Consider the following 11,845-nt stretch of genomic DNA (forward strand, 5'->3'; position numbering starts at 1 on the left):
CATCCTCTGTAAAAGGAGAAAAGCATCCCAGGAGAGGATGAGGGCAACTTTTATCCATGAGGGGCTCATAAAGGACAGAGAACAGTGTGTCTGTGACAAAGACCTCAACTACGCGGGCCTGGGATGGAGGGACAGGCAGTGCAGGTGGGCTGGCAAAGGGCTGGAGAGTGTCCAGTTGCTTGCATGTGTCCAGACACAGGGCTTGCAAGCAGCGTTGAGCCACGGGTGCTATGTTTGCCCCAAGCCTCGCATGGTGCCAGCCAGGGCAGGTACCGTGGCACGTCTCCCCTCCCCAGCACACCCACTTTTGGCGCTAGCATCTTTAAGGGTGGCCCAGGTTGCTCCGTTCTTGCCCAGTTTGTAAGCAGCCTCTAGCTCTTCTGCCGAGCGTGCTGCAGGTGGCTGCAGATGCTCAATGGAGAGGGCTGTGCACCCCTTAACCACTCGTCCTGCAGAAACATCCACCCCCAGGCAGCTGCCTCCACCCACAGCTCGGGGCAGGATATCAGCAAGAAAGAGGGCAGAAAGACATACAGCCCATTCTGCTCTTCTCTGGCTCTTTCTGAATTAGGATCTCAAACCACTTTGGTAGACAACTGAGTTTAGTTGTTGTTACTGCAAGTGCAGTATGGAAGACCTATATCACCATCTCTGCAGCCAGCTCCAGGGTATTCACCAGTGCGCTGAAGCAGAGAGGCACAGGGGAAAAAAATTTCTTAGGAGATTGAAATTAGCAGGGAATTGCATACACATCCCAGGGTATCCAGGTGTGAGCAAGGGCCTGTTGGGGCAGCACAAGGGACACAGGGACTGTCATCACATGCAGCAGGAAAGCATGTGGCACGCACTGAGAGGCTAGCAGGAGGGACTGCGTTGTGGTTTTTCTCCCCATAAGAGTGTAGGTGCATGCACATCCCTAGGGAACAAGGGCCTGGCTTTCACCCCTGCCCAGGGGAGGGCCTTTTGGGGTGGCAGAGCTCTACCTTCAAGGCACACGGCTGACAGGAGTGGTCAGGGCTGAACTCTGGTCCCCAGGGAACTGCACTGCCTGGCTGTGGGCAGGACAGGACCACCCAGCCCCTCTGCACCCCCTGACCCCAGCACAACATGTAAAGGCGAGGCAGTGGCAGTTTTATTTCAAAGTACAACAAAGGCGTCTTTTATTCTTTCTGGAGATGCAACATTCAGATTTGCCATGAGCGTGTCTGTGCTCAGACTGGGTGTTTGTGCGCATTTAGGCAGGGCACATCTATACAGGGAAAACTGAAAGCAGGAGACTGCTTTATAACCTGGCTGAATCTCACCTCTGGTAGTGAAACCCTGTTGCCCAACCAAACAGCATGAAGTCCTGGTCCCTTGCACAGCACATGTTGCTGAGCAGACAGGCTCTATATAAAAATCTAAAAACAAAACATACTTTCAGACATTTCACATCAGCTTTTCCCCTAATTTTGCTGGGAAGGAGTTTTGGCTCAAAGTGTATCCACTCCCAGGCTTCTCATCTCCCTTCATACCTCTCCCCTCTACCTGGCCACTAAACCAGAGTTACAGTGCGTCAAGGATGTTGTCGATTTTGGTGACCAGGTCCTGGCGCTTGTTGGAATGCATCTTCTCATTCTCAATGTACGTGTCCTTCTTGAGCTTGCCAGCTACCAGCCGCTCAGCCTCAACTGAGGACTTCAGAACGAGCTCCTTGACTTGGCCATCGAGCTTCTGAATCTCACTTACCTTACAGGGTGAGAAACAAAGGGAATATTAAAGGAGACAAAACAACATCCCTAGAGTGAAGCTGGAATAGGAGAGATGGTAAAGCTGGAGCAAACGATGAAGTCGGTACTAAGTGGAAACATCTCCAATCCCTGAATGTTGCCTTCTGAGTGATCACCTCTCTCTGGCATCACGTTATGAGGAATATCTCGTGAAAGCATTAATTAAGCAGTGCAGATAAAGGGACTCCAGGACCCAGGAGGCATACTAGCAGGAGACAGGTGCAATGACTGTTAAAGAGTGTTTAGGGACAGATTTTTAAGCTTCAAGCTAAATCACAACTATGACAGCTGGAAGCTGTGTCCCTACAGTTAATGGTGTGTGAGAAGCAGGTCTGCAGTGACAGAGCTACTCTTTTGAGTTAATAACAGATTAAGCAAGGTGGCTGCTGGTTGAATGGACCTTAGAGACTAAAGTATCCCTCACTTGGGGTTAAGTGGCTGTTCCAGGTAAGTGTTGAAATGAGAAGGGAAAGGATAGTGGATGTGTGCTCACTGTGCCATGGCTTTCAACATGGTACAGGGAAATACCCCTTGAGGAGCATCATGTTACCAAAATTCTGTCAGCACCAAATTCACACGAGCAAGAAAAAAAAAAAAAGAGGTGAGGGAGAAGATTTTGGTTTGGTCGGTGTCAGTAGTAAAGTCAGAACTGAATACATGTTGACAGTTTCCATTTTTGCCTAAGTGTCACCGCCATGAGCTCAATGAGAAGCATCAGGATTGTGTTACAAAAGCATTAATCTGCGCTCATGCAGCTGGTTCAAGGGCTGCTTAAGAAACAGCACGAGCAGCTGCTTACCAGCAGCACTTACAGGAGTGCATAACCAAGATTACTGCAAAAAGAACAAACTCATCTTCAGACCCCCTGGCAGGGATGAAGCCATTTTTAGAGGAGAAAAAAATCAAACCCAACAGGCTGCAGAAACTAAACCCCAAATTAAAACTCACCTAGAATACTTCATAGAGCTAAGAGTAGGAAAGCTTAAAAAAAAATGTATTAGAATTTCTTACTTTATCGCATAAGTCAGAGCCTTCTGTCTTCAGTTTAGACTGCAGAGAGGCTATTTCATTTGTCAAGGCCTTGTGCTCCGTCTCCAAAGACTTTTTGCCGCTGTTCAGGGTGGAGATGTCCCGTGACTGCTTGTATTTATTCACTGCCTCATCAAAGTGACGGTACAGCCCAAGTCTCTTGTTCACCAGAGTAAGCACTTGCTCTGTGATGCAGGCAACCTTCATCCTAGCTTCAGCAGCTGGATCCTGCAAGAAGACAGAAGGGAAGATCAAAGCAGTTGTATCTGATCTTGATCTGCATCAAGCCATGCTTGCGATCTCCCACAGGACTGTTACAGAAACTGCTCCCTTTGCAATTAAGTCAACTGACAGTAATTAGGTGAACTGTGCAAGCACCTTTCAGTGCTCAGCCTAGCCCAACACATAGCTTAACAAACGTAAGTGAAAATGTTGCAGAAGGAGAATTGTAGACATCCCTGCTTCTCCGGGATGGATTTCTTTACATCCAGAAGGCAAAAATTAGGTTAGTCTTGGCACACCTGTTCAAACCCTGCAGGAGTATCAATGCTCAGACAGCATAAAAACAGAGTTCTATTTAAGCATCCAGTAAGACATCCAATCATTGGGAAAATTCAGTGAGAATTGCTGGTACTAAAAGTCTCCGACCATCAGTTCAGTAAGTCACTACCACTCCCACAGGGCTCTTCATCATACAGCACCTTAGTGATGGAGAAATCCAGCCTCACGTAGACGATCACAGTGAAGAACAAGATGTAAAAGGCTCCGACCACCAACAGAGGCTCCTGCAGCATCAAGATTTTGTTGAAGGTGTAATGAACCTAGGAGAGAAGTTTGACACACTGAGCAATGACCCACATTACTATGGGAGAGAGCTCTCCTCAGACAGCAGCAAAACTGGCCAGACAGTCCAGCAGGTATTTATTTCTGGAACCCAATATGGGTGTTTTGACTGTGCCACTGAATTCAAAGGAGGCACAACTGCTCAGGCAAACCATGCAGAGACACATGCCACACTCACCACGATGTCTTGGATGTGCTGCTCCACCAGGTTGTTCTTGTGTGCCACAATAACTGGACGTCCAAAAGTGTCCAAATAAGTGTAGTGAAGCTCATCTGAAGCACGATTGATTTCATAGGGGCTGTCCACGTGGATATTCCTGCAGATAAAGCCAAAGAGTCCCATATGACTCTACACTGTTTGAGATGATGTAACCTAGGACTTGGCTGGCCAGCTGCAGCCTCTAGCACAAGGCCAATTATGCGGTTTAAATGACACTCTAAAAGTAAGCAAAGCTGTGTTCCAAGGTCTCCTCCACATGCACAGTCATGGTTTTGTTTCACTGTCCTCAGGCTGTTAGAGCAGGCTGGAGAATTGCCACCAACACAGTATTGTCTGCAGTAACAAGCCAGGAGTAATGACACTTACTTGGCACCTTCTGGCAGGACAATCTTGACAGTCAGAGAGTCTGTAACTTGCTCATCAAACACGTGGTCAACAAACCTCATTTTCAGGGCATACTGATCACCTAAGAGAGTGCAGACCAGAGTGGTTACGACTCAAAGAACAAGGGGCAACCTTGAAGCTCAGCTTTTAAGAGAAGCAAGAGAATTCGGGTGGATACATTGTGCAGCAGGGGGCACTAGCTCACTTAAGTATATTTTAACCAGATGTCTACAAAAACCTGAAGGAAGCACAGAAAAAGAAAGTGGATTTGCATATTCTAGAAATAATAGCTAGCAACTGTTGTTGCTAAGGTGCAGTACATCACAGCTTTGAATTTTTTACTGTACAGCAACCACCTTTAAACACAGACAAGGTTTCTTTGTCCCTTCCCCTGTGCTACCCACCGAGATTGTAGAGGTATTCGTAGCTTGGCAGGTTATAGCCAATGATGTAATGGGTTTTCCATCCCCCAAAAAGTGGGAAGCGGGGACGGATCTCCATCTCCACGGAGTCATCCAGGACAAGGAGGTGGCTGGTGGAGATGTTTCCGATTTCATCTCGGTAATAGACGTCCTGAGCAGCAGCTGGGAGAATGGTCTGTATGGAGAGAAGCAACAGTCAGTACATCGGCTAGGAGTTACTTCCAGTGAAATTGGCAAAACCAATAATGGCTGTTAAGCATCGAGAAGCTGCACTCCCATGTGAGAGATGACAAAATGGCCATTCAGTTGCAGAGTGGTAAAATTGTGCTATTTTAAGCAATCAGCCACAGAAGTGGCTGCCAGCACTAAAATCACTTGGCCTCTAAATGAATGTGATTTCTCCTGCCTAGTTTCAAATATCCCAGACAGCGAGGGATCTCATCATGCCCACCAGGACAGCAATTCCCTTTTCACTCCAGCCTGCTGCCCTAGCTCACTGAGCTTGCTGGCTTTACATTCAGCAAAATGAGATTTCTGTTTGGCTGCACGACCTTAGAGAATTACAACAATCAATCTTGGAGGCTTCAAGCAGCGAGAAAGGTTTTGGTTCAGATGAAAACACATAACACTTTTCACATCTGGCTAGCAGAGCCACAGCTTCAACTCTCATTGAGTGCTTTGTGAACAAGGAACGAATGGGTGAGTTTCCAATTAATATTGTTCAACATGATAAGGACATGACAGAGAAGGCAACTCTGAAAATAAGAGGGTGGGGACAAAATGAATGGACCTTGGACAGTGGAAAACAGAAAGGAGAGCTGTCAGCACAGGGCTTAAGGGTTTTAGAGGGTCCTTGAGATTGGAGCAGTGGGAGTGTGGAGAAATACTACATGTCTTGGTATATGCAGTTTGTTTGGCCAACAGATGCAATAAAGCATATAACCTCCTAATTCTACCTCCAAAAGCTATTCCTTTCTAGCATGAGCCTTCTCTGAAAATAGATCAGAGCTTTAATATTCCCTTATTACTTTAGTATGGTTACCAAAGAAAAGGCATATGAAAAAGACTACTGTATTTTTTTTCCTTCTGGGGATGCAAGAATGGCAGAAGCCACAGTAAAAAAAAACAAAAACAAAAACAAAAAACACAATTATGCAAAATGTCAACCTTAAAAGACTTGACAGAAGAGATCCCACTGTCTGGCTGCCTCTGGTAGTCGTATCTGGAGAAAGGCCCTTTCAGCACTGCTCCTGTGTGCTTTAAATCAACCGTCTCTTCAACTGCAATGTTCCCCCAGTGAGAAACCTCAATGACTCGGGTCATACTGGTGATGGTCAGGAATGGACTGTTATTTTCATAGTGCACCTTCAGAGTGTCCTAACAAGGAAAAAAGATAAACTGTTAGACCTGCAGTAAGGACCAACCTCCCCTCACAATTATCTGCCTCCATGTTCCACAGAGAAACCTCCTTGACAGACTAGAGAGAAGTGGAGCTGACTGCACAGGAAGGTTTGAGCCACCCCAGTCTGGTTCACACAGGACACTGGGTACCTGGGGTGTACTCCTAGGTCACACCCTGCATGTCCAGCTGAGTTTTAATGGTGAGGGGGGCTAGAGATGCAGTCCTCCCTGTTGCAAATACACCCCTGCCAGAACCATGCACAAACTGGCTTGGTTGGCTCTGTGGACACCAAGCAACGGTTAGCAATCATGTCTGTACTAGGAGCACCTTGTTGGAGCACACGTTCCTAAACTGCACGTGGGCTAACTCAGGCTTGACCTGCGATTCTTACACAAAAGCTTCTGCTTCCCACTCTCCAGCCTCTGAGATGCAGGTGCCATGTTTGCAAGATGATCTCTGCAGAGCCACAACCTCTTTGCACAGACATTTACCTGACTGTATGGAGGAATGTCCTTGAAGGGGCCATATTCAATCGTGTCTTCAGTGCGGGAAGGGTTGCCCAGCTTGGTGTAACTCTCCACATTCCTAGAGGCCAGTTTGACCCGGGTTGTTTGGGTCTTGGTGAAGTATGGCGAGTAGAAATAATGATTTCCTTCAAAGACCACAAACTGTTTCTCGCTTTGGGTGATGTGGGTGGGGTAGGGCTGCAGGACATGCGTGAAAACCATTTCAACATATACACGGACCCTGGCTCCTGGTGCCAAAGGAGATGGCAGCTTCACAGAGAAGAATTTTCCACTGGAAGGGAGAAGAACAGGTAAGTCATATGAGACCTCCCCCAAGAGAGCAATCAGATCCAACCCCTGCAATATCCCCCTGTGGATGGGAACACATATATTATGTATGATTGGGGCCAATATTTTATTTGGTCCCCCAAGGTGTACATATGTCTTGTCCCAAAGGGTGTGCTTATTCTGGACTGGGGAAGCAGGACAGGAGGCAGCACAGGGTAAACTGTGTCCAGGCACAATTACAGTCTTTGCTTCACAAAAACACCTGGCTCCTATTTTGGAAGAGGAATGGCAACACAGTCCCCTCCCTAGTTCTAAATTTAAAAAGCATGCTTTAGCAGGAATTTTCCATTCTTTTCCAGATGACAAGAATGATCTGAATCAGAGGAAGCATGTGCAAATGTGCAGAAGACAAATCACAAGCATCTTAAGGACCCGTTCCCACAAAGCATTTTCATTCTCAGCTTTTTGCCCACAGGATCCGAAACTAAGAATCGGCCAGAAAATGAGCACGATTTTGGATTGAGGTTCTACAGAAAGGATAGAGATTTCACCAAACCGGTAAGGATGCACCAGATGGACTGATGTGATGACAGAAGTGAATGGACTTCAAGTCATGCCTGGTGACCCAAGAGCAGGATCACATGAGGCCTCCAGATATGTTATAAACCATGGTCTACCATGGCAACTTAACTCCACAACTACTGTCCTCCTGAAACCCAGCAGCACTATGCTTTTGATGTACTTTACCAGCCCAGCACCCTTTATTTCTTAGCTCTCATGGCTCAGAATGCACCCGCCTGCTCAGTCTTGCAGTGTATGCACAACATCCCAAGCTTGGCAGTGCAGAGTCTCACGCAAAAGGCCGCATCCTCTCTCCATGCAGCAGGCAACAGCCCGTGCCGGGTCACAGTATCCACTGCACCGTGCTACTCCCCACATCGCAGACTAAAAGCGGTCCTCTGTGGACACAGCCAAAGAGCACTTACAATCTCTCTGTAATCACCACTGCCAATCATTTGAGACCTCAAACAGCAGCAATGGGTAAGAGCATGACCACAGCTATAATGCATCTCTTACCTGATGTCCCTTAAGGGCATTACTTAAGGCACTGAGTATGAGAGACTAAGCACAGCTGAGGCCCCTTATAGGTAACTAAGTTGCATTTGAGAGATTCTCTCCCTTATAGGGCTCTCCTCTCGCCAGCAGCTGTGGGTGGCTGCAAGAAGCAGGTATGTGTTGGGGTCAGTGCAGAGATCTAAACCCACATGTGCTATCTTCCAAGGAAAGAGCATCTGAGGAAGGGGAGTGACTTCTATCGGGGCCTCTTGAGCTGCAGAATTGTGTTTGGCTGCTTGTGTGAACTGTGCTCCCTGCCTCTGTAGCACCCCAGGATGTGGCCAGAGTGGATCTTTTCAGGAACAGAAGACTCTAGGATCTCTAGGTATGTGGGACTGGGGTAGTATTTCTGCTCTACTGTGAGGGCGGTGGTGGAAGCCCCATGGACAACTCCAGGTACTGACCTTAGAGGATGACACTCACCTCTTGCCCTTAACTTTAGTCTCTCTCACTTCCAAGGTGTTCTCCTCCTCTTCCTCACCCTTCACCTGTTCCAAAATAACAGACCGATCAGTGTGCTGCTGTTTAAAAGACTTAACATATCCATGGCAGACTCCATACAGTCTCTACCTACTTTTTAGGGGGATGCCCCCCAGAAATTACAAGCTGCTAGAGAATTTTTTTATTTTAAAAAAGCCCTTTTATAATGCTTTTCATTAATACAAATTGCAGTGTGGTCAGTGTACAAGAACAGATACCAGAGATGTCTAACTCTCTCAAGTTCCCCTCAGCTTGGTTCCCAAGCCAGCACAGTCACTGTAACTTGTGCAAACGAGAATCTGTCAACTGCTTTTGTGATTTCTCTCGTATGTTTTCTACAGCAGCTGGGGAGTGAGCAGCTCACAGGAATACGACTTGGCCGGCAAGAAAAAAAAAAAAAAAAAAAGGCGATCAGTACAAATACTCATAGGATTAGAAGCCCTCTTGTACATCCCGTGGGGTAAGAGGCTGGACCCCCATCCCCGGGCCTGCACTAGCTGGGGCTGCGGCCCCTCTCCTCGCAGCAGTAACGACGTTCATTAGCGCCTCTCTCGCCTCCCAGACCACACCACCCTCAGCCATTCAATCCCCTTCGGTCCGTATAACGACAGAAACCTTTAACTTCATCATTCCCCAGGCAGCCGGAGCGCTAGAGGAGCAGTGTGCCCAGCGCTGCCCGGGCGAGGAACCCTCTCCCCGCCGGCGGAGCCGCTGTGAGGGGCGGCCAAGGGGCGGCCGGGCCCGGGGCGGCGGCGGGAGCGCGGCGCTGTGCTTACGTGTCCCTGCGGGCGGCGGGGCCCGGGCAGCGCCCGAGGCCGTGCCGCGGGCTTCACCCCTCGCCCCCAGGAGCGGGACACCGACCCCCGCTGCCCCCCGCTCACCTGCACGCCCAGGTAGGCCAGGCGGGGCTCCAGTCCAGGCTCCAGCGCCAGCAGGAAGGCGGAGGCGGCCGCGCCGCCCGCCGCGTTGGCCAGGCTGAGCTCGGCCGAGACCTTGGCCAGGTGGGTGCTGAGGTCCACGGAGCGCCGCGCTTCTTCCAGCAGCAGGTCGGCGGCGGCGCCGGCGGCCGCCAGGCAGAGGAGCAGGCGGCACAGCAACCCCGCCATGGCCGACACACCGCACGGGGAGGGCACAAGATGGCGGCGCCCGCGCTGTACGGGGAGGGCACAAGATGGCGGCGCCCAGCGGGGGAGGAAACTCACGATGGCGGCGCCCAGTGGCGCTTGAGGCCCCTCACCTTGCGGGGTAGGGTGGCCTCGCGAGTGCCTGAGGAGAAAGGCCGGGCTGGAGGGGCGGGTACCTCCGGAGCCCCGGGCGGCCGCCTCTCTTCCCCGGTGCTCCCATCTTCACTTCCCCGGTGCTTTGCGGCGCCCAGGGCCGGGCGGCAAGCGGTGCGGCGGGGCCCGCGTCCCCGCTGAGCTGGCAGGCCCGGCCAGGCCTCGGGGCCCGCCAAGCACCAGAGGGGCTGCAGCCCCTCGCTCGGCCCTGCTGTGGAGAACCACTGCGGAGCCTGAAAAGGAGCAGAAAGCACTTGTAACAAATAATCCGGGGTGCTCAGGGCATCCATGTGCTTTGAAGCCTCCTTTCCAGCCGCCACACAAAGCAGCTCTGTTTTCTCCTTGGTTTTAGCCAAAGCTGGCTCGTGCCAGGGCTCTGGCCATGGCGGCTTCAAGTGGCCAAAAGCTTAAAGGCTGGTGGTCGCACCTGGCATGGGATGGTAGCGGAGAAGGGCAGTTGGCACAGGCAGCACTGGATTCACCACCAGAGGTGGAGTTTTGGTGCCTTTGATTGCCCTGCTGGATAAACGAGCCACAAACTGGGACAGTTTTGTCTTGCTGGCAATGCAGACTGCTGTTGTTCTGTAAGGCGAGGTTTTACACAAGTAGATTTTAAGCTGAATCCAAGTTTTATGCTAAATAACACTGATAATTTGACAGCTAAATGGTGCCAGAGTAATGCTACAGGCAGCTGAGGCATGGTAACAACCGGCTCTATGCTAACTGAGGCAAAGAGAGCTGGAGGAAGGAAAATGTTAGTGGTTTAACACATGACTGGGGAAGAGGTGATTGACACTTTATTCCCAAACATCTAAAGCAGATAAAAGCAAGGAGCGGATGTTGTTTGCCGTGATTGCCGGAGTAGGGCTTTGGCCTGTGGGCCCTGTGGGACAACAGACTTTTCATGTTTGCATAATGTAATCCAGGACTCGGCCTTTCTTTAAGATCTTAATATGAGTCATGGAGATAATTCTTTGAATTGGCCTGAGATTGCCAAGTATTGGAAGGGGATTTCCTAAATATTGTGAGTTGGGATCTGGAGTCAAATAGACCCTTGGCAAAGGCTAAATAAAATGGGATGTCTCCTGGTGCGCTATGTTCAAAACAGTATTACCTCTTAACTGGCCTTTCCTTTCTCCCCTCACTGCCTCCCCACTTCCTATCATGGAAGTTTTCTTGACAAATTACTTCAATTTCCCTTTAAATTATTTAGGCACCAAACCTGTGAATTTGGCACCTGGCCCTGCTAGCATATCCTAGCACGAGCAGGTAGTTTAGTCACGGTGTTTTGGGTGACAGCGGGGCTACTCTCCAGCAGCACAGCAGGAGATGGTCACAGGGATGGGTGTCCACCTCCTCAGCCTTGTGCTTCCAGCTAGGGAAATGTTCTAGGTCCCTCTGCTCTCCAGGAAAAGCGTGTTTATCTTGGCCCTGTTCTCCAAAGAGCTGGGCTTTGGGGCTACGGGAACTGGGTAGGCAGGTTTGGGGAGAAACAACCACGAAACATGGAGGGCTGATCGAAACAGCCGGCTCTAATTTAAGGCTGGCCAGCAGCGCTGCATCTGGGGACTCCCTCCAGTTGTCTGGGTTGGTTTTGCTGTGGAAAGTTTCTCTGCTAGGAGCGTCTGTCACTGTCCTTCCTTCAACCCCAGCCTCCGTGTCACAGGGAATAGATGAACTCCAGGCTGCGTCCTTAATAACACGCGCAGCTCCAGCCTTTATTTCCTCTCTCTCCCTCAGGGATATGTCTCTTGGCAAAGGGAGGGAAAGAAATAAATGCACATTCCCCTTGTGTCTGGAGATAATTGGGCTTCAGTCGTTACATCCTGGGCCAAAGGTTACTCTCTGATGGGTTCAGCCCAGAGCCTGGATCTGAGCTTGCTGGTGAATGCTAAAGTTTCAACATCTGACCCACCCCAGACCCTGGCAAGCTCTGAATCAGGCTGGTATACACTAACCCCGTGTTCTGATCCATTTCTAATTGTGATAATTGAGTCATGCTGAGCCTGTGCAGCGTCTGTTCCAAGACTTCAGCCCTACCATGTAGCCTAAATTTATCTTTGGGTTGAAAAGCTGCTGCCTTTAGGCTTCTTACTTCAAGGATGAGTT

The 11,845-nt window shown here is 49.7% G+C and overlaps 1 protein-coding gene across 1 annotated transcript; it reads right to left on the reverse strand.

The window, feature by feature from the left end:
* Positions 1–1,130: 1,130 nt before the first annotated feature.
* Positions 1,131–9,608, reverse strand: RPN1 (ribophorin I). The gene is made up of 10 exons (XM_082487849.1): positions 9,341–9,608; positions 8,403–8,467; positions 6,561–6,867; positions 5,835–6,044; positions 4,650–4,842; positions 4,228–4,327; positions 3,820–3,958; positions 3,500–3,619; positions 2,781–3,026; positions 1,131–1,728 (listed from the first exon to the last, which is right to left on the reverse strand). Exons 1-10 carry the CDS (start codon positions 9,563–9,565, stop codon positions 1,546–1,548), a joined length of 1,788 nt encoding a protein of 595 aa, XP_082343975.1. The 5' UTR covers positions 9,566–9,608; the 3' UTR covers positions 1,131–1,545.
* Between the last annotated feature and the right edge of the window lie 2,237 nt (positions 9,609–11,845).

The sequence above is a fragment of the Vanellus vanellus genome (assembly GCF_965231255.1).
Source record: "Vanellus vanellus genome assembly, chromosome: 9".
NCBI lineage: Eukaryota > Metazoa > Chordata > Aves > Charadriiformes > Charadriidae > Vanellus > Vanellus vanellus.

Bases quoted from the DNA above. Each gene is read 5' to 3' on its own strand.
- RPN1 (XM_082487849.1), bottom strand. From the start codon at position 9,565: ATGGCGGGGTTGCTGTGCCGCCTGCTCCTCTGCCTGGCGGCCGCCGGC. The intron at 4,843-5,834 runs GTTGACATTTTG...CTCTCCATACAG, and splicing joins CTTCTGTCAAGTCTTTTAAG to ACCATTCTCCCAGCTGCTGC. The intron at 3,027-3,499 runs GTGCTGTATGAT...GTCTTCTTGCAG, and splicing joins TGGATTTCTCCATCACTAAG to GATCCAGCTGCTGAAGCTAG.